This window comes from Prionailurus bengalensis, chromosome D1 (assembly GCF_016509475.1).
Source record: "Prionailurus bengalensis isolate Pbe53 chromosome D1, Fcat_Pben_1.1_paternal_pri, whole genome shotgun sequence".
In the NCBI taxonomy this organism is placed as follows: domain Eukaryota; kingdom Metazoa; phylum Chordata; class Mammalia; order Carnivora; family Felidae; genus Prionailurus; species Prionailurus bengalensis.
In genome coordinates this window covers 38549951-38572419 of record NC_057346.1, presented here as the reverse complement: position 1 = coordinate 38572419, position 22469 = coordinate 38549951, and the positions used below count along the sequence as shown (strand labels likewise).

At 42.1% G+C, this 22469-nt stretch overlaps 1 protein-coding gene and 2 long non-coding RNA genes across 3 annotated transcripts in view; 1 reads left to right on the top strand and 2 right to left on the bottom strand.

The window, feature by feature from the left end:
• Nucleotides 1-4195, bottom strand: part of SESN3 (sestrin 3) — a 74060-nt gene extending 69865 nt beyond the window's left edge. Inside the window, exon 1 of the mRNA XM_043579897.1 lies at nt 3553-4195. Within this exon, the coding sequence (XP_043435832.1) occupies nt 3553-3630 (78 nt within the window). The 5' untranslated portion in view covers nt 3631-4195. The remainder of the gene's footprint in view (nt 1-3552) is intronic.
• Nucleotides 4196-4287: 92 nt separating this feature from the next.
• On the top strand, nt 4288-22174 carry LOC122483189. Its single transcript, XR_006297323.1, has 3 exons — nt 4288-4975; nt 6763-6900; nt 21977-22174. It is a non-coding gene; the product is annotated as an uncharacterized LOC122483189 (long non-coding RNA).
• LOC122483190 lies at nt 4773-5537 on the bottom strand. Its single transcript, XR_006297324.1, has 2 exons — nt 5190-5537; nt 4773-5002 (listed from the first exon to the last, which is right to left on the bottom strand). It is a non-coding gene; the product is annotated as an uncharacterized LOC122483190 (long non-coding RNA).
• Nucleotides 22175-22469: the final 295 nt, after the last annotated feature.

The window sequence follows — 22469 nt, the reverse complement described above, 5'->3', positions numbered from 1 at the left end:
CAGGGGAGGGGCAGAGAGAGAGGGAGACACAGAATCGGAAACAGGCTCCAGGCTCTGAGCCATCAGCCCAGAGCCTGACGCGGGGCTCGAACTCCCGGACCGCGAGATCATGACCTGACTGAAGTCGGACGCTTAACCGACTGCGCCACCCAGGCGCCCAAAACTGTTATTTTTTTATCAAAAGTATATATGCAAGAAACCAGATTAACCGAGGTAGACTATAGCTACTAAATCAGCCAAAGCAATTATATTCTATTGGTTGGACCTGAAAAAATTGCTATTAATTGACAATTTTAATTATAAAAGTGGTTCATATGGTTCCATCTAATACTCCCCATTTTATTTTCAGTCTTCTCACTTAAAAACCCACCAAAAGCTGTCAAAATAAGTGGTTATATAAACAAAGCAGAAAAATGTAATAACCAATAAAGATCTATCACTAGAACTACCTAAACACATGAAGAATTTTCAAATGTTAAATCTTCCAACTTACATGCAGTTTTACTCACCTCAGTAGCACTAGCTGCTCAATACTCAAAAAAAAAACATTGTCATATGCCCCCTTTTATTCAGCAGAAAATGAGTGGACTGACAGTTACCTACCTTAATGCAGTTTGGTACTTCGCTTTAAAATTTATCTAGGCGTCACTGGAATTTCTTCAAGTAAAGTGTATGACACTTCAAAACTCATTAACTTTCCCAAAGTAAGTAGAAGCAATTCCTCTTTTATTAGAAGCTTTATTGAATTGTTTCACTGATAACAGAGCAAGTTCGACTTTATATAGAGTTATAGATGGGAGGATAGTTTTTTGTTTGCTCATTTGTTCTATCTGGGAAATGTATTGTTGTTCCTGACCTAAGATACCAAATTAGGTATATTCAATTATTTTAAAAAGTGTTTCTACTTTTGATGGCACTGAATCCAAATTGTAAAGGCACTTCTAATTATAAATGTTGACTCTCATACAATATACAGCTCAATTTTCAGACATCGGGTTAAATAAACCAAGTTATTCCATTTGAAGAATCCAGTTCCTTTTGAAGTTCCCCCCAAACTCAACACATTGCAACAGATTAAGCTACATAAAGATATAGCTTCATGCCACATAAAAGGTGACTCTTTCCCCATCATTAATGAGGATTATAACAGCAAAGAGTAATATACCCGAGCTTCATTCCTCATTATGGACTACGCTGAACTAAAATTCAGTATGCTGTGACTCACTTGGTTAGTACTGAACACTTTATTAAGTAGAAAACACAAGATCAATTCAAAGAATCGCATTTTGAGAGTTACAGATGAATTTTAAAGTCATATACTTTCTAGCAAAAAGAAAATCATCTCTTTATTAGAAATAAACTCTTCCATGCTATTTTTAGAATGACAAAGAATTTAAAATGCTGAGCACTTGATCTCTTTTAAGAGCACTGAAGAATAGCACTCTTTAAAAGCTACAAATGTTGCCAAGTCATGTCATAACTGGCTCAAACAATCCCATTTCCATCTAAAGTTATTTCATGCTACTGCATGAATCAATATTAAATACCTTGGAGTTACTAAAAACTGGAATACTGGCAGAGGTACATAGCAATTATAAAATATGAAAATGGTGAATATCCATTTTCCATATACCTCTTTCTTTTAATAATGACTAGAAATGAGGATGTTCTTTCTAGGTAAATAGAAATAGTTTCTCAAAAGCTAAGAGGAAAATATAAAGAATGCTAGCAAAGTGTGATGGATCCATAACCATGGTTCTCCTAAAAGAAAAAACTAGATTTTGAAGCCTAATATCACCTCCAAACAAATTTATTAGCCTACCAAATTGCCAGAGGCATTAAAAAAAAGTCAAAGTCAGTATAGTTCCTTATTCAGTCAAAAAAAAAATAACTAGCTGTTATTTTAACCAGGCTTGTGTTTAAGCAAATGTGTCTCAACAATTTGTTTCGTGTTAAAAACATAACTAACCACTTTTGAAGTTAGCAAATAATTTTTTTAAAGCTAGGTTCCAATGACATCTAACCCTGAAGTGAAAGAGTTAACATTCAACTAAGCTGATCTGCACTTCTGATCCATTACATTTCTCACAAGCTGCCCTACAATGAGCTGAGCAAGTATCAACTGTAATTCGATCCCAGAGTTTATGGAAAAAAATAACTGCACATACTCAACATGCACATTTAATAAAAATCTGTTTCAAGAGAAACATATCCAATAAACACAATTTAAGGCATATTTAGCTGTTCGATTAACTTCAAATCTAAAATCTCTTTGCTTTCTTCATGATCTCAAATAAAATAGTGGAGGGAGGGGGGAAGCAGCAGCCCTACTGCAGGGAAAAGAGGCTTGAAAAACAACTTTGATTGGCACTTGGCCTGACCCACAGAGGAAGAAAAACAGTTTTTGGACAAAGAGCGCAAATATTTGAGCTTGCTTACTTACATGCTTTCTTTATATTTTTAATATATAAATAACAATCCCAATTGAACTGTATTTGAGGAAATTGACTAAAAACGGTGCCGTATTCATCCTAGTCTTTCAGTACCGATGTATTTGCACAGCTCAGCAATTTTAATTCATTTGTACTGGACAAACAGAAGCACCCCAACTAACGTTTCCACTTGATGAAATGTAATAATAGAGTTTGGAGAAAAATAAACTGATCATAATATTACCCAGTGGAGGCTGTTAAAGTCTGATTAAAAGCTTTTCTCGTTCTAAAGCGACATCTTTTCACTCCCCTCCCCCACCCCTCAACGGAGTGATTAAGCCAAGTAAACTAAACAATTCTGGAGTAAACTTTCTATCAGTCACTCTGGAGCAATAAACTGATTGTACTTCTGATTTTTCTGGACCTACAAGGGGCGGCGGGGGGGGGGGGTGCTGCTAAGGAGAGATAACCTACGTCCACCTCCGTCTCCTCCTCCCCCAACCCCAAAGGAACTGTAAGGTCGAACAGCATTTCCCATGGGCATAAAGTTCAAGCTGCTTTACCAGTTCCTTTCAACACTGAACTACAGACACAAGACTACCGTCAAAAGAATGTAAAAAGGGGGGGTATTAAGGGAGAGCAGGCAAGGAAGGCAGAAGCGACCGAATAAACAAAAACAACCCCCGCCGAGAGTTAGCCACAGCAAAGACGCAGCCAGGTTCCTCGAGCCCAGACCAGGCTGTTCAGATTTCACACCGACCTCCATCAACAGCACCGGGAGGAGGATCGAACCGCTCCCCCCCTCCCTCCGCCCGCGGAGCAGGCCGGAGGTGGCAAGGCAGGGAGGTGAGCCGAAAAAGACTACCGGCAGCAAAAAGAAAATCGGAAGAAAAAAAAAAATCCCCAACCCCTCGGGACTAGCATCTGTCCCGGCGGAGATAAAAAGCAGCAGTGCAAACCTCCACCCTCAACCCACGCCCCCTTCTTCGGTCTCGGCGTGGGGAAGGTGCCCCGGGATGGCTTTGAGCCTCGCCCCAACAGTGCGCCCCCGGGCCGAGCTGCCCGAGCCCCGCCGGCAGGAAGCGCCCCTCTCGGGCTGGACCCCAGGCCGAGCCCGTACCTTCCGCAGCACTTTCCGGCAGTTGGTACAGAGCAGGTAGTTGGCGGCGGCCGACGGGCTGCTGCCGCCCCGGTTCATCTTGGCTGCGGGCGCCGAGGGCGAAGACGGACGGCGGGCCGGGGCTGGGTATCACTGCGGCCGCCCGCGCCGCTGCGGGGCCGGGGCCGGACCGTCCCCCTGCCGCCGGCCGCGCTTCAGCCTCAGCCTCCCCCGGGCGAGATGTCGGGATGGCAGGCGCCGGCCCGAGAGTGAACGGCGCTGACCGAGGCGACCACCGCGGCGGCTGCCGAAGCGCCGGCGGAGACGGCGGCGGCTGCTCCTCACCGGCCCGTTGTTCCTCCCGCCCCCATCCTCCAGACCCCCGCCCCCGCCAGGCTAGGACGAGCAGCCGCCACCGCTGCCGCCGCCTCCGCCGCCGCCGCAGCGCCTCAGTGCGGCCCCGCCCCCGCCTCCCCACCACCTTCACCACCTCCACGCTCCGGTACCGCCCCCTCCCGCCATTCGGACAGCCCCGGCCACGCCCCTGGGCCTCTAGCCCGCAGCCAATGAGCAACTAGAGCCCGGTTGGGAGCTGCGCCGGCCAATCACAGACGCCGAGGACGCCTTGAATCTCCGGGCAAGTTAAGTTTATCTCCGAGGCTTGGAACTGAAGAGAGATGGCGGGTTAGTTAGGTAGTGGGGTGGGTGGGACTACAGCTTGTGCGGTCCGCCAATAGGAGGAAGAGGGTGTGTCGGATGCAAATTATCCCTGGAGGCCCGGCCCCGCCCCCGAAGACTGGCCACGCCCCCTTCTCTAGGTCCCTGCAAAAATGGTAAGGAGAGTGAGATAAATAGCTGGGAGCTAGAGCCTCACTAGAGGGTCTAAAACTGAGCTAAATATTTCCTGGTTTCTTGAGAGATGTTGGGGACGGGAGAGGGGCGGTCGCTAAAACGTTCACATTGTCAGGACAGTTAGTAGGCTTTCTCCCAGCCAAAATCTTAGCTTAGCTGTGAAGAAGACTGCAGTCACGTAGCACTTGGCACCCAGGGATCTCAAAGAACTTTATGCATCATTTATCTTGAGCCTTGTTTTGCAAAAGACCAATTACCTAAGGCTTGGGCTGGGGGTAGAGGTAGATGTTTGAGCCAGATTTACACCATTAATCGAGGTAGGGGGAGAAAGACACAAAGCCTCCGGTTTAGCGGTTTCCTCCTCCCTCTGAAGCACCTTCTCGCAGTCCTCTCAGCAATGAAAGTTCCTTTATTCGTCCAGCACGAAAAGGCCAAAGAAACAGGGTTATCCTTTCACCTAACAGCCCTTTCTGGGGCAGTTGATCAGAAACATGCAGAGCATACAGCCTTGGCTTGGAAGGAAGGTTTGGAAGGAAGAACAAATCGTCTGTAAACTATTGGGCTGGACTTGCCTCTTCCAAAGCTAAAAATGGTGAGTCAGGATTTTGGCGTCCACGCTCTAGGGAGAGAAGCCACATGTAAATGGGGAAAGCTCTGGCTGGCAGAGCGAGGGGGAACAGGCGAAGGGGGAGCCAGGTCTCTTGAGGAGGCCAGCAACGCGCGTGCGGGTCGAATGCGGGTTCCCGACGCAAGACGCCCGGAAACCTGCTCCCCAGTGAGAACAAAGGCAGGCGCCAAGCGAGAACCTGATTGGTGCCGGGTCCTCACGGGTGTCCTCTGGGCCCCGGAGACAACTTGCTTCACCCACTGGCGCGGAGCTCCGTGCTCACTGGAGCCCAGGCTCCCCACCCGGCCTTGGCCGTGACCACACAGGACTGTGCGTTATGACATCACCTGTTTTCGCTCTTTAGAACATGATCTGTAGTCTCAGCTTCTCCTTTTTTAGAGGTCTCTAGTGTACCGGGATTTGGGAAGGCCTGCAGTCCGCAGAATGAATCTGGAGATGATGTAAAAGAAACGGTTTCACTGGTTTGCATTTCTTTCTTTTCTTCCTTTTCTTTTTAATTAAAAAACACACGGACACACACACACACACACACACACACACACACACACAGCCTGGTTTCCTTAGGGATTCAGAGTGGTGTTGTAATGCAAAATCAGAAAGGTACACTTGGAGGAGCTAGCAAGTTTAGCATATCAAAGCTATTAGACCAAATTGTGTGGTTAAAACTGTCAATCTTATTTTTTCAACAGCTGCCTCCTCTGCCCCTTTTAGAGACCAACACACATAAACCAAGTCTACACAAGGAACAAAGGAAGTGGAAATCTGCCAGTGTCAGGTTGAAATACATTAAAATTGACTGGAAAACCCCTGAAGGGCCTGAGTTATGCGGTTGGGTAAATGTGTTGATCCACTTAACTAGTAATAGCTAAAGGTCACTTGATGCTGTTGTAGACATGTATAGCCTAGAATAGCAATGGTGTGGGGAAGGTGCTTGACAATCAGAAAAAACTGTAAAAACAAGAACATTAAAGAGAGAAATTACCATAGGCTCGTCAATGCAGAGAACCAAGAAATCCAGGGAGAAAGTTAGCAAGGCACAGTTTTCCTAGGAACTGAAACACATATGTGTCCCTGTTTAGTGGTAAATTTCTTGGGCTATATTCCTGGCTGGTTCTCCCTTGTAAAGCAGATTTTATGTGAATGCATTTTAAAGGATAGGAGATATTGAAGGCTGAAGTGAATTTTTGTGGAGAGATTGAATTTTCTCAAATAGTACTTTAGATTCAAATTGTTTTCCATCGTATTCTTATAACCGTTCCTTTTACTTAGTAGTTAAAATCCTTTCACAATGGTTCTTTAAGCTCTTCAGTAACTAAATTCCCCAGAAAAGATGGCCAAGAGAGTGGAGCCTACACAATTACACCCTCTGACAAAGATTGCTAAAGGGAGGTTTTAAAGGAAGAGCTTGACCGATACATAGATTCATGTATGTGACCAAATAATGGTGGTCTCCACCAAACTCCTCCAAACTTTTATAACATTAATTGTCCATAGGGCCATTTATTTGGCATTTAACCATGTACTGCATTGGGACATTTCTTACATGGAACCCTGACGTATGGGTCTATGTTTCACCCCTGAAATCTTCAATCCGGCAACTCCTCAGCACACAACCCCCACCCTTTCTTCTAGTCCTCACCTCCCACACTCTCATCATACTTGTTCTTTTCTGTTCTCATGTTAACATTCGACTTCTGGATCCTTCCTTGCTCTTCCATTCCTTACGTGGTCTCCCTTCCTTTTCTAGTCAGCCTGGTTATTATAAAGAGAATGCAACTCAGAGGCTAATTGACTTGTGAATCCTGGATCACACTTTTAAGAGGGAAGAAAACAAAAGTCACTTCTTCAGATTTCGCACAGAACAAGGAGAAACTCCCTTTTGTTGTGTGGTATGTATGGAATAAAAAAAAAAAAACCTCAGAAAAGTTAAGATATTGGTGAAAATTACCAACACTGGGAAGTACTTTTCAACTTTTTATTATAAAATTAAGATAATACTTTATTAAATGTTTTACATTGTTCTTTCTTTTTTTTTCTTTCTTTCTTTTTTTTTTTTTAGTTTATGTATTTATTTTGAGAGAGTGCACAGGATGGGGAGGGAGAGAGAGAGAGAGAGAGAGCGAGAATCCCAGGCAGGCTCTGCACCATCAGCACAGAGCTGGAACCCAGAAACCACAAGATCACGACCTGAGCCGAAACCAAGAGTCGGACGTGTAAGCCCCTGAGCCACCCAGGCACCCTTGTTTTACATTGTTTTTTAAAATAACTTTTGCCTGTTTTGAAATAACTCTTTTAAGATGTGATTTCTTTTTTCCATTTAGTGCTTAAAATCACGTGGTTTGAATGTTCCATAACTTATTTAACCATTACTCCATTATTGAACATGGAGGCTGTTTCCAGTGTTTCATGGTTATAAATAATGGCTGTGATAAGCTTCCTCATACATACGTTTCTGGCAGTCCCTCTGATTCCTGGAAATGGAATTTCTAACTGAAAGGATGTGAATATGTTTTAAGGGTCCTGTTAACGATTGGCTAAAATATTTTGTGGGGAGGTTCAACCAATTTGCACTCCTCTTATAGTGAATGAGAACACAGGGGAAAGAATATTTGAAAAAGCACGAATCCGAACCATCATTCTCCAACATAAGGCCCATAAATAGTCCACTTACCTCTATCTCTAATGCTTTCCACGCCCTTCTGCCTGGCGATTTTCATCGCCTGTTGAAAGATCTCCTGGTAGAGTCAAGCACTTGTCAAAGTGTCCACGCGCTCACCCTCATATCTCTTCTTTAGCACCCATCTCCGCATGGAGATGTTTGGCTTAAATTTTATCTTCTCATTAGACTGTGAACACCTTCAGGGTAAGGATGAAGTTACGTTTACTTTATTCTCAATTCCTAGCTCAACCCAAAGAGAAGTGCTTCAAAAATCTTGGGCAAAAATAATGAGTTTTCACTGTTACTTTCCTAAATACACCAGACACTCTTCCAGGGCACCTTGTGAATCTCTAATAACAGCTTAGCATTTTATAAAAGGGCCTCCATAAATCTCTGTGAATTGAACGGTTCACAAAATTATTGCTATGGAACAGATAGACCAGATCCATGTCCTGAACTGTCACCAATTCCTTCTCTGACATTGAACATAATGGTTGTTATGGCCAGGGCTTGCCATCTCTTTTTATAAATTGGAAGTTCTAGCCACAAACCAAGAGCATAGGAAGAGTTGGGGGCAACTTTTTATGTTCAGAAATTTTGAAACAAGTTACCCTGTAAATAACATGCTGTGACTTTTGGACGTGAAATTGTTTACTTCTCTAGATATTCTCCTACTGACCTAAGAACTGGGCCCCTTTATAGTTCCTAAATAAGGATTCAATTGAAAAAATCAATTACTAAAGATGTTTTTAAAATTCCATTTCGTGAGACAATAGGTCATTTTCTAACATTTTGCCTCCTCAGACTTCTGTTTCCTTCTCCCTGGGGGCATCCAAAGCATTTGGATAGCCGAAAGTGCTGCATTATTTACAAATTTGCAAATACTGTAATTTGTTTCCTGCACAAAGGAATTTGCACTTCACACAATTGTAAATTGATTGCTCCCTTTGAGCTGTTAATTAGATTTCTGCTATTTTTTCCTTGGGCCCAAGACCAATACTACACCAGAGGAGAAATTAAGAGGATCTGATCCAAAAAGGCCACTGCTTTAGTGCCCGTATCCATCCCACACCCTGAAACACCCACCTCCACCAAGAGAATTCTTACCAAAGCTCATTTTTCAAGAAACAAATATTCCGCCAAGATCCAAATTTCTGTCAGTCCTCCCTTGTCATTTCCCATTTCGGAGTTTCCTGCATTTAACCCCCTTTGGAGCAGACTGCCAGGGAGAGGCCTACTGATGTGGGGTTTGTTGTTGTGTGTTTGGCCTGCACAATGTTAGCGAGCGCAGTGCTTTAAAAACAAAAAAATTTTTTTTGAATTAGTTTAAAATTTTTACAGTTCAGGAGATTTTACACCAAAAATCTAGATTTCTAGTTTCTCTTGAAGAATGGTCAGATATGGTCACACATGGCAACCGTTTACTGGAGGCCGGTATCTGCTATTCGAGTTTGGACATGTGCTCTCTACTTTATTTACCAAGGTCTCTGTCACTCCCTAGGGAATACATTTTGCCACTTAATTTACATTATCTTATTGACATTTGTAGGGACTTGCCACCTCGATAGACCTTCTGCAGCATCTAAATCACTGATCCGCTGGTTGTCATTCTTAACTTTATCACAGGATATGAGTCACAAATAAAGTGGCCATCTCTAAGGGACAGCAAAAGTTGAGGGCAGGATCCGATGCAGGGAGTATTATGATGTACGGCCTTGACTCTCTCTCTCTCTCTCTCTCTCTCTCTCTCTCACACACACACACACACACACACACACTCTCAATCACCCATCACCACCAAGAAAATTCTTTTCAAAGCTCATTTTTCAAAGAACAAATATTCCACTAAGATCCAAACGTGTGTGTGTGTGTGTGTGTGTGTGTGTGTGTACAGTGAGATTATATATAAATCTCACAAGGTGAAGAACAGTCGTCAAAGAAGGGATTACTATATCCTTTAGGCTGCTAACCCCACTCCTTATTCTAATTCTGCCCACATACCCATTCTAATTGTAACTTTAGGGGAAAGGAACCACAGGAATTGTGGCAATGGTAGGTCATTGAAAGTATTTCCTTGATGGGCAGTATCATGCAGAAACTCAAAGCCCTGACCCTGGAGCCAAGCTTGGATTTGAGTCCTGGCTTTGCCCCTCACCAGACATATGACCTTGGGCACAAATTGTTTAATTTCTCTGTACTTCAGTTTCTCAAGCATAAGATGAAGTAATAATGCTACTTATCTTAACAGGTGATTTTAAAGATTGAACGAGATAATGCACTAACTATAGTGCTTAACAAAGTGCCTAGAACATCGTAAGCCCTTAAAAAATGTTTGCTGCTGGATCCACAGTACAAAGGATGTTATATTCTCTGCAAACTGTGACCTTACTTTAGTTACATAACCATTCTTTGTACAAATTTTTGTTCTGAAAATGAGGGTATCAATATTAGCTTAATCATAGAGTTGTTTTAAGGATTAAATGAGCTATATGTGAAACACTTTAAAACAATGCCTAACATATAAGAAATGCTATGTAAGGGTTTACTATTATTACATACTGTGGTCAGGAGATTTTTTTTTTTTTACTTAATTCTTTTTTTTTTTTTTTTTTTAGTAGAGATATTTAATTTTTTAGGTACTTCTCAAAAGTAAGATGATGTGGGTAAAGATAACAATAGACAAAAAGTCAGGAGACCTAGGGTTTAGTTCAGTAGTGCTTGGAACTATGTGGTATGGTTAGGCCTCAGTTTCCCCATCTGTTAAATGTGGAGAGGTGATTAAGTAGGGCTGGGGCCAAATCCAGGTGGGGAGACTGAAGCTTATATAATAAGAATCTTTTTTTTTTTTAATTTTTTTTCAACGTTTATTTATTTTTGGGACAGAGAGAGACAGAGCATGAACGGGGGAGGGGCAGAGAGAGAGGGAGACACAGAATCAGAAACAGGCTCCAGGCTCTGAGCCATCAGCCCAGAGCCTGATGCGGGGCCCGAACCCACGGACCACGAGATCGTGACCTGGCTGAAGTCGGACGCTTAACCGACTGCGCCACCCAGGCGCCCCATAAGAATCTTTTTTATGAAAAGAATATAAAATTATAGATCCAAAATTAGCTATGAAAGTGAACAGCTACTTAAAGTCAGTAACAAAAATTACAACAAATTTTTAGGGTGAAATACCATAAATATCACAAAATCCAATAACTTTATCAATTAACGATCTGATACCACCCTTTCTTACTTTTTTTCCTACATTTTGGGGGCTGATTTCCTCTTCATATGACAATGGTTTTTGCAATATTATCTTCTCAGGGAGGATAGAAAGATAATTTATCTTTTCCCTAGCTTACATTGCCAGTGCTGAATGCCCTAAGACAGATATGCATCAGGAAACAGCCTCTAATCCTACATCTTTGTGACATGATGCCAGTTAATTAGCCCACTGGGCACTGGAACTATTCCTAGAATCCATCCTTACACTGGAACAACTCAAAAGAACAACTACCCCCTGAAACAACTGTGATCCACATATAGTGGATATAACCCAGTATACCCGGGCTAAGGGTATCTCCATCTCAACTGCTCCTTAGCCAGATCAACAAAAGTACCCATGGCTGCCCCAGTTCCTCCAGCCCAAGGGGGAAGTTTGAGGGAAGTAAATCAGGCTGCAGAGATATAATCTTTACCAATAATGGTTAAAATAGCTTACTTTTGGGGCACCTGGATGGCTCAGTCCGCTGAATGTCTGACTCTTGATTTTGGCTCGGGTCATGATCGCATGGTTCGTGAGATCAAGCCCCACTTAGGGCTCTGTGCTGACAGTGTGGAGCCTGCTTGGGATTCTCTCCCTCTACCTCTTTCTCTCCCTCTTTCTGCCCCTTCCCTGCTTGCGCTCCCTCTTTCTCTCAAAATAAATAAATAAACTTAAAAAACCCTTATTTTTGATATTCAATTAGAAAGATAACAATGTGCACACATTGCTTGGACCTCTCCCAGGGCCGTGGACCCTAAGGCATAAACTTTATTTTATTCGTGGTTAACTCATGTTGGAGTACAGAGACCTTTTCAAGCTCTAAAATTCTGTGGATCTGCTTTATCTTAGGATTTCCATGAGAATCTAGTGTAAGAAGGATAAAGGAGAAGCAGGAGAAGTTCTTCAAGTAGGCAGAGAGAAAGTAAAAGTTCTATTCTTAAAAATTGCCAGAGTTGTGCTGGTTTATACTTTGTTCACTCAGGGATTATTTCTCCATGTTAACCTGTTTGTCTCCTTGATATTCCAAAATCGTGGTCCCAAATTCTCAATGTCCTTCTTTCAGAGATGAGAAAACTCAGACAGAGGAATATTTTATATATTTTAAAGCAAGATGATTGTAAAATATGCTGTCGAAAAGGGAAAGTAGATGGATAAAACAGAAAAATCTACATGACAGTAAGGAAGTTTGGGAGTAGGATCTAATTCATAGAGAGGAAGTATGATCTATAGACTCAGAAGTCTTAAATGCCATGGTAGTCTGTTGTGAGGGATTTGTAGGAGTCAACATGCAGGACAGAGGTGAGACTGAAGGGGCCCTTAGAAAGGAATAGTCTACACTTCAAGTTTCAGGCCCTCTGAAGGTGGCTATGATACATAAAGACTTGGAGCATCTTTAGGGGCCAGTCTTATTGATCTGAGTAATTCAAGTGCTTGGAACCTAAGAGGTGTTCAAAAAAGCTTGTTGGATGAACTGATGGGATGTATTAGAGTTCGCTAACTAGGAAGCAACTGAGCATGTTACTTTTATCAACAAAAGTTCTCAAGTTTCTTAAAATTGTAAAAATATTTTCATGCAACGGTAAAATGTTCCCTGTTAACAAGAGAAGAAACATTCAACATTTGTGTGAATGGTAACAACAAAGACAGGAATTTCAACCCAAAATGTTGGCTTGAGGTGATGCATTCCTGCATGATCTATAAGCCTGAAATCACAACAGCAATGTGTGAGGTTCTAGAAGTCTGCAAGTTTGGATAGTGTGCTCTGAAATATGTACTGTCCAGATATTCCCTTAGTCACTTATTTATAGGGACTTTACCAAGTGGTAAGTCCTGGTGAGAAAAATAACAAAAGACATGTTTATACCGTAATAGTGAGACAGAGGTATAATTTCTGCATTGGTATAAAAAGAATAGAAAATGGAGACTAGAGGGTAAAAAGGATTATTAGTAGAGAGCTCAGAAAGACCTTTGACCATTTATGCCTGTAACTGGATATCTCATAGTGGTGGAGACATATGATGCAGAATTTTTGCTGTGTCTCAACACAATTTATAATGTCAACAGGAAGGTAGGACTAATCCTTATAAATATTAGAGAACAATGCAGACCAGTATATGATGCAATCACCTCTGAATTCCATGTTCATTACTTAATTCATTCTTGGATTCATGCGTTCATTCACTCAGCATGTTTGTGGAATACCTACCACGTGCCAGGAACTTGGCCAGTTGCGGAAACAAGGCGATAAACAGAGAGTCAGGGTCAAACTGAGCTTATAAGCAGAAGATAGACCTCAAACAAGTAATACCACTGTGTAGTGAGTATTTTAGTAGGGAAAACACAGGAAGAGAATATACAGCAGGGGACACTGACCCGGGAGGTTTAAGCCTCCCCAGGGAAGTGAAATGTACACCCAAGCAGTGGGCTGTCCCTAGTTTCTGACAATGACTTCCATGTCTTCCATCCAGTAGGTCCTTTCCATTTGCAATGCTCGATGCTCTAATTCCCCCTTTTAATAGGGTTCATGTTCCAGTTATGAAACTCCTAGGCATCCTGTTACATTACAGCAGATACACTTTCACACTGGGAGCGATCTCTCCTTTCTTTTTGCAGAGGCATTATCCCTATTAAAAATTCACCAGAATTTGAACCTCCTTTTCCCGATTAAAGACTATCGCTTAACATTGTTTCACACATAACATTTACCACTTAGTCCACCATTTTTCTGAGTCCCGCTTGTGTATGTGCAAATTCTCTGCATGCCCACTTCTAATAAGTACGTCTGTGTCATCTCTCCTAAGATGTCTCGTTTTTGAAGATAATCCTCACATCTCTCATCCACATTCTGCAATCCCCATAACACCCATGTGAATGATAATAGTGAGAGCAATAGAAACCATTACTATCACCTACCGAGTGCTTATTATGTGCCAGGCATGTTGCAATAACCTATGCAGGTTTATCTTGCCTAAATTATCTTGCCTAAATATTTATTTATCTTAAATAATATTATAAATATTATCTTGCCTAGATATTTACAAAACCCCTGTGAAGTGGTTCTTATTACATCCACTTAACAAGTGATTCACAGGGACTGGCAATTTTGTCAAAGTCACACAGATATTGCAAGACAGAGCTGTGATTTGAATCCATATTTGCTTGATGCCAGAGTTTAATAGTCTTAATGCAATCATGTCTTGGCATTGTACAATCGGTCATTATTGTAAATATTCTTTGAACCAATTCTCTGTATTAGGTTACCAAATGGTGAGGTCAGCTGACTTAGATCTCCCAACCCTCACCAAATATAGTTTGGGCGCTTCTGTTGATTGAATTCCTATTGCAATAAATGCCATGGGAGTGGGCCAAGGGGTATCTCTGATCCCTATTCTAATATTTTATTGTCTACCGGCATGATACTCTAAAATAAAACAATTGAGTGACCCTGGAAAATGAGAAATACTTTTGTTGGCGCTCTAAGTTGAAATTCCGAATACTTTGATACAGAAGTCTGCAGATTCCTCGGCATTTGGTCAGTTATGGCGATAGAGTGGTAGATGTAATGGAGATAAAGGTGATAAAGTTGAGGGCAAGGGAGAGGAAAGAAGATGGCGCTGTCATGCTCCCATGCCACTCTGAAAATAGTCCAGGTCTGCTGTGATTAGTTAAGATTAGCTCCACTCAGAAGGAAGATGGATAAACTGGTTTCCCGTAATCTGCCAGCAAACTAGAGATACTTTTCTTAGCCTGTCCCATCCATATCTTTCTCTTTCCACTGGGGCCTCATTCTAAATAGTCATGCTCTTATGCCATGTCTTTGCCCCTCTTCCCAGATGAGTGGACCAAAGGGTAGACACTTGGTTTGAAGGCAACCGTTCTGTAACCCAGCCAGCCATCTGTATAGACTAGCTTAAAATGATAACCAGGGCCAATCAGATGCCTCTCTTGGAGATTTGGCAATGGGAAGCTAAGATGTTAAGCCAGTTGGCAGCAGTCAGATTGTAAGAGGATGCCGTGAACCATATGCAAGCTCAAACTTTGAAGGATCAGAACAGATAGAGAGTGAATGTTGAGGCAGCCATAGTAACACACGGAAAGAAAGCGAAGGCACTAAGACACTCGTAGTTAGAGATGCCTTCAGTGCTGATGTGTTTCCTGTTCAGTCCTTGCTGCATATTCTTGTAATAATTCCCTTCCCCCATCTAATCTCCTCCCGCCACCAATTTTATGGAGTAACTTGAATGCACCTTTGTTTCTTTCAAGCAAAAAAGACGGACTGAAACGGTCTTCCTTCGTTTCCATGTCAAGCACTTACAAATATGACATATTACTTTTAGTTCTCATTAGTAAATGGATGTGAAAGTCAGACAGCCCAGAAGAAAGAACTAGAACTCACTGGGCCAGAAAACCCCAGGTTAGTTTTTGCACATAAAAAATTCTTACAGCCCACGTTTCATGAAGAAAGTCTGCTCTGCACGAACCTCAAACTTTTTAGAAACTTTTTGTGTTCCTAGTTGCACGATGGATATCAGTAATCTATTACCCAAACTGCTTTTCCCCTTCAGGTTAAATGCCAAAGTGATTCCAAAGTGCCCATGCCAGCAACTGCCTGTGAAGAAAACTTTGGGAGACAAAAAGTTTTCTCCCTGCTCACTCTTTATTCTTCATTCAGACCTAATGCCTGCTGGCCCGGTTTAATGATTTTCTAGGGTTTTTGAACCAAAAAGGTTTTTTAAAAAAGTAAAACCAAACAGAAATCAAAGTTCAATTTCCTCAAATTTCCTTAATTCCAAGAACTAAGTAGTCGAGAAAAAGATAAAGTGAGTGAGCGTGACTTTGTGTCAGCCTGCAGGTTAAAGATCACTTTGGTGGTCTTCATGGGGGTACAAAGGGGACCAGGCATATACGAGGAGGTCATTTTGGTTTGGAAATATAAACACATAGAAGTGTTTTAATTTGATTCAACTTGCCAGATGTGGAATGTTCCTAACTAACTGAGCTGTTTCTGTAGAGCCAATCACTAGCCTTAGTAGATCTGGGCTTTTCTTGGTTTTCATTCCTGTGCCTCATATGCCTTGCCTGTGCGGGAGACACTGCTCCTTTCTCTTTCTAAGGTCTCTCTCCTTCTCTCTCTTGCCACTGCTCCTTTGTGTTTCTTTTTTTTTTTTTTAATTTTTTTTTCAATGTTTATTTATTTTTGGGACAGAGAGAGACAGAGCATGAATGGGGGAGGGGCAGAGAGAGAGGGAGACACAGAATCGGAAACAGGCTCCAGGCTCTGAGCCATCAGCCCAGAGCCTGACGTGGGGCTCGAACTCACGGACCGCGAGATCGTGACCTGGTTGAAGTCGGACGCTTAACCGACTGCGCCACCCAGGCGCCCCTCCTTTGTGTTTCTAAGACCTCTCTCTCTCTCTCTCTCTCTCTCTCTCTTTTACATTGGGCTCATTCTGAGCTCAGCAAGCCTTGAACTGTTCTCTATCTCCTAGGTAAATAGTTCTTAGACTAGGCTAAGCCCTTGGAAAATGAGGGAGGTACTTCACCTCATCAATGAGGATCATCATTGCAGGTGTGCCTTGCCACACCTTTGAAAACTTTATGGATGGGGAAGAGAAGGAAATGGCTCTTCCCCTGGGCCATAAGGGAAGGGTTGTGGTTGTGTTGGACTTGCTATTGATGACATCACTCTGCCGTTATTTCCCTGTGTCTGAGACTTGTCACTTTGCATTTCCTATGTCTCTGAGAAAGCCTGAACATCCAGAGATTCACACATCTATGGGGAGCTAGAATGTTGAGGAATGGAAAATGAAAAACCTTCATATAATTCTATACATATATATCTTTATAAATGTAAATATAAAGATACAAATTTAGCAGTGACCTGAAATATGTTGCCTAAGAGCTCTGTAAGGGCAGCGCATGAAAAAATGCTCAACATCCCTCATCATCAGGCAAATACAAATCAAAACCACAATGAGACACCACTCACACCAGGCAGAATGATTAAAAATAACAACTCAGACAACAACAGATGTTAGCGAGGATGCGGAGGAAGAGGAACTTTTTGCACTGCTGGGGAGAGTGCAAACTGGTGCAGCCACTCTGGAAAACAGTATGGAGTTTCCTCAAAAAATGAAAAATAGAACTACCCTATGACCCAGCAATTACACTACTAGGTATTTGTCCAAGGGATACAGGTGTGCTGTTTTGAAGGGGCACATGCATCCTAATGTTTATAGCAGCGCTATCGACAATAGCCAACATGGAAGGAGCCCAAATGTCCATCAACTGATGAATGGATAAAGAAGAGGTGGTATATATATACAATGGAATATTCCTCGGCAATCAAGAAGAATGAAATCTTGCCATTTGCAACAACGTGGATGGAGCTAGAGGGTATTATGCTAAGTGAAATAAGTCAGGCGGAGAAAGACAAATATATGACTTCACTCATATGTGCAATTTAAGATACAAAACAGATGAACAGAATGGAAGGGAAGCAAAAATAATGTAAAAAAGGGAGGGGGACAGAACGTGAAAGACTCTTAAATACAGAGAATAAATGGTTACTGGAGGGGTTGTAGCTGGAGGGATGGGTTAAATAGGCAAGGAACATTCAGGAGAACACTTGTTGGAATCAACACTGGGTGTTATATGTAGGGGATGAATCACTGGATTCTACTCCTGAAATCATTATTGCACTACATGCTAACTAACTTGGATGTAAATTTAAAAAATTAAAAAATTAAAAAAAAGAGCTCTGTAAGGGCAAATTGAAAACTTTTTGTTCTATCGCGATATTGTGTATTCTAGTCACTGTTCATGTTTCTTCAAATTTCGTTTTTAAGTATTGAACTTTAGAGGGTGTTTGAGGGTTAAATAAAAAATATATGCCAAGTGCATAGAACAGTGTTCCTCCTATCATGAGCACTCTACAGATGTTCGCTGTTGTTATTTTTAAAGGTTTCATACAACAATCGTACTTTTTTCCAAGAGGCATTGAAGTTTACTTGAATTTTAATGTTCTGGGTTCCCTCATACCATTTGCCACGGTTTGTTTTGATTTAAAAGGGCCTCAAGTGCTTGATGACATGCAAGGTTTATCATTAAGCATCTTTATTGCACTCGTGTTTGCAAAGAACATTTTTGCTTTCCATTAGCCTATCCAATAGCATTCCAAGATAGAGAACTCCCTGTCAGAGATAACGTCGAATAATGAAGAACATAAGTGCTTGGAGAAATGAGGTGACGACAATGTATTCCTTATTCTGACCTCTCTCTGGGTGCAGAAGGATTATCTTCTCTGGAACTTGGGCTTATACATGTACACACGTGAGTGTGCGCGCACACACACATATGTGTATGTACCTTTATGTGTCTTGTGCTCAATGCATTATTTTTGCTAAACTAGAGATAGCCAGTCAGGATTATTACTTAAGGTTCTAACTGAAGGATGGCAGTTTGCCAGCTCAGGAAAAGGAAATATTATATCCATTTAAAAGCTAGAATTCTGAGATAGAGTGGCTTGGAATACTTTAAGAGTTTTGCCTACTAGCCAATAGCTGAGGATCCCCAGTTTTAGTCTGCGGGAGGCAATTACCTTTTGTGACATGAACAAAATCATGAAAGATAATATACCTGATGGATTCTGTATGACTCAAGCAAGGGCTTAACCATATTCATAGGTCTGTTGTTTTTTTTTTTTAAACATAGGTCTGGGCTGTGAGGGTACTCTGAGGGGTGTAATGGGCAAGATAAATATAAAGCATGGACCAAACCATCGGTTTTGTCTTTGCCTTTTACGATTGCCCTCTGTTTATAGGAGCCTATTTGTGAGTCTGCCTTGGTCATCAGGCAAAATATCTTATTTCCTGGCTGTTTACAAAACCAAGGACCCAGGCTACAGGATATTTATACTGTCGTCTATCAAAGCATTCACTGGGAGAGGAGATAAGAAAGTCTTCTGCCAAAAATACTGTGGCTTGCACATTACGGGTGCATGTAAGAAAGGTCACTGCATTACCAGGTCAAAAGCAAATGATTTTGTTCTCTTGAGCAAACGACACAACTCACTTAATTTCACCTTCTTCGAATGTGACGAACATGATTTTTGCTTTTTCGCTATGGTTCTTAGGCTATTGCGCAGTCACACCTCAGGTAAAAAAGGGCTGAAGTGAAGGCTGAGTTAGATCCTCCTGATAATGTCAAGAAGAGTGTTTCCCCTTTTCCGAAGAACTGTGGAGAATATTTAGCCAGACAAGGATGAGGCTGTAGGTGTGGAGGGCAACAAAAATGGATGAAATTGTTCTAGGTAGGAAAGCAAAGAAGGGAAGGAGATGCTTGGGTGTGTTGGTGCGATAGTTTCTGTAGACCTGGTGTTACCCAAAGTAGCTTCAGGATGAAAGCCAGTAGTCCGTTCCACTAGACAGAACAGGAAGCTGAGGTCAGTGGAGGCTCTAGCCCCAACTGTCAGCTCCTGAGCCAGGTCAGCACCACCTCAACTCTGTTGTCTCTGCCCTGCGTCTTCAGGGCTACAGCAACATCATTCTACCTGTATTCTGCGTGAGATCGGGTGAATTGCCCAGAGCCCATGGATCCCAGCGACGTGTTAGCTACACCGACTTTGTGTCATTACTGCTTCTGGGGCTCCAGGAGTAGATTGAACAAGATTCCATGATTTCAAAGCCTTTAGTGTCTCTTGCTTTGGCCCAGTCCCTTATCTGACCTACTTCCAATTTTTCACGTTCCAGTCTTCTTTTCACGTTCAGCGTCTTCTCCACATTGGCAGCCATATTCCCTGCTCCATTCTAACTATAAACAGCTAAGAGGCCTTTGCTCTCCTGTTCACATTTTCCTCAAAAGTCACCCAAAACATCCTGGAAGCAAAGTAGAAGTGTTTAAAAGCATTTTGCAATGAAAAACCAAGGGATGACTTATCTAAACATAGCCTATTTACCCCTTGATATATAGTTCTTGCTCCTGCCAGAGGGAAGTTATGGGTGGGATTATGCCCAGACACACTTTGGCTTTTCTGTGTTTAGTGCTGTCCATGCTGTCAACTATTGTTTAAGCAAATGAAGGCATGTGTCCTTGGGGAATGGTAATGGAGGCTTTGGTGACATTCACTTGACTGGAAACTTGCAGGTTACCTCTGTTCCTGTCCACGTATAGAATCTCAACCCTAGCCATGTTTGTCCAAAAGAAAAGATTATTTTCACTGTGAGCTCCATGGGGAGAAAACATCTCTGTCTATTCATCCATGTATCCTAGGAGGAGAGAATGGAGCCTGTCCCAGTCTCGGTGCTCAATAACTCTGTTCATACAAATTCCTACTTGATGAAGTTACACTCCAGCAATATAGTTCAACAAATAACACAATATCAAATGGGTACAGCAGATGTGCCGATCAAAATACACAGAATTAATGGTCATTGTGTCCATCGTGGGGCTTTGAATGGACATGAGCTGAGCACTGTAAATGTGTCTCAGAGTACAGAGTTAGGAAGAGAGTGGACATACAATAGATCTTAAGGAATATCTCAAAATGAAGAGTAGTTGATAAAAGGAAAATTTATCTTTTAAATTATGTAAAGGTGAAATTGATAGAGTTCCCTGACACCAAGTGTTTTCTTAGGATCTTAATATTTTGTTATTCCAAACAAAAGGGAGGGGATTTAGACTAGGTAAAATCCCGTCCTAACCTAAAAAGTTATGAAATTCTGATCATAAATGATCAAAACTTATACAAAATAAATAAAACCGAGGAGTTTTCTCTCTTTTTGGAATGGACTTAGCCCTAGAACAAAGGCTCTTAACCTTGCTGTACAGCCTTGTGTCTTTGAACTCCCTAAAACTGTGTGCAAACATTTTGTATGTGTGCATTTTTTTCCCCCTGAGGAACGAGGACCAATAGTTTTCAGTAGGTTTCCAGAAAGGCTTGAGACCCCAAAAGCCTTATAAGCCACTGGATTCATATAATGTCTTAGATCATCTGCTTATGAGCCTTGTCAGAACGCTTTCCAGCGGTCAGGCACTATGTTAAACATTTTGTATGTATTACCTAATTTGACCCTAACTTCGCAATACGGTTGCTCTTCTGAGAAGAAGTTCACTTTCTCAGAGTCTGACAGCCAACAAGTGGGGAAGCTGGGGTACCAACCCAGGCTGAACCAGGATGCCATGCTTTGGTTTATCTCATAGAGCTACCTTTGCTTTCAATAGACAGAACAATTACCAAAAAGCAGAGCCCTTTCGTCCTTAACCATCACTTCCCCTTTAAATCATCTTTTATATCTGGATAGCAACTGCTTTCTAAGCACCTACAAGCTTCTCCACATGTGAGCAGCATACCTCTATGGAACCTTCTGAAGTCTTCTAAACACAGAGGCAACCCTCTCCAGACTGCTCCCTTGTTTTTTTTTCCATTGTACAGCAAGGCTGCAGTAAACATCATTTTGTCTTAATTGTCTACTCTAGACTCAAGTCTGGCCACATGGCACAAATGGACAACCCATACATTTGGAGTGACTCCAAGGAATCCATCCCAAGCACTGAATGGTCCTGGCACTGTTCCAAAGTTTTACTAGCCTTTCCACAAATTGTGATTCCAGACACGTTTATACCTTGGTCCCCAGGATAATGGAAGCCACAAAAGAAACAAATTAAAATGTCAGCCCAGCTGGGCCCACAGTGTGGGCCAGCAATGACAATGGAACCCCTTGCCTCTTAGATCACCTAAGTGTAGCACATCTGTGCTTCCTGTGAAGGGGATAACAAAATAATCCCGAGTCTTTCCTAGATGTTCCTTAACTCAGGATAAGTACAGTGTGCTACTTAAGAGCAGCTAAGATTTCAATAGGCAACAGGAAACATTTTTTTAAACCAGGTGAAAAGCAGAGAACAGAATTCTGGTAAGCTTTGTAAATTCAGCCACCACTGCTATCATGCGGGACCCAACGAACTTGAAATATATGATCAAGGCTAGAGAGACAAGTAAAATAGCATTGTTACTCTCTGCCTGAGGTTTGTTATTCTCAAACCTTCTCACTTATGGCAGGTTCTGAAGGACGCGGAGCAGGCCATGTTACTACAGACGAAGAAAAGAATGTCTACAGCGAAGGGGACACCTGAGAGGTCGCACGCTTTGTGGGATCATGGTAGAAGTTCAAAACATCAACCTGAGAAAAATCCGTGAAACTGAGGACTAAAGTCGGAAGTATGGGTGACGCAAGGAATTAAAGGGTTTGCGAATCAAGACATTGCTTATCTCCTCCCTTTCTCCTTTTTTATTCTTTATAGACACAGTGGCTGATAGGAGCTGCTTATCTCATTGAAAGTAAGCTGTTGTTTTCTGTGCTCTGAAGGTGGGGGATTGCAATATCCGTGATGTGACGTCCGTGAGTCTTTGCTAGGTTTGGAACTGACAGCCCCAAGCCAGGGGGTAGCGTTTCTTCTTCCCATACGCCAGGGAAACACTGAGATTCCTTCAGCAAAAATAACTTTTCTGCCAATCTGTATCACCGCTCAGAGAGGCAGCTGGTCACGTTAAC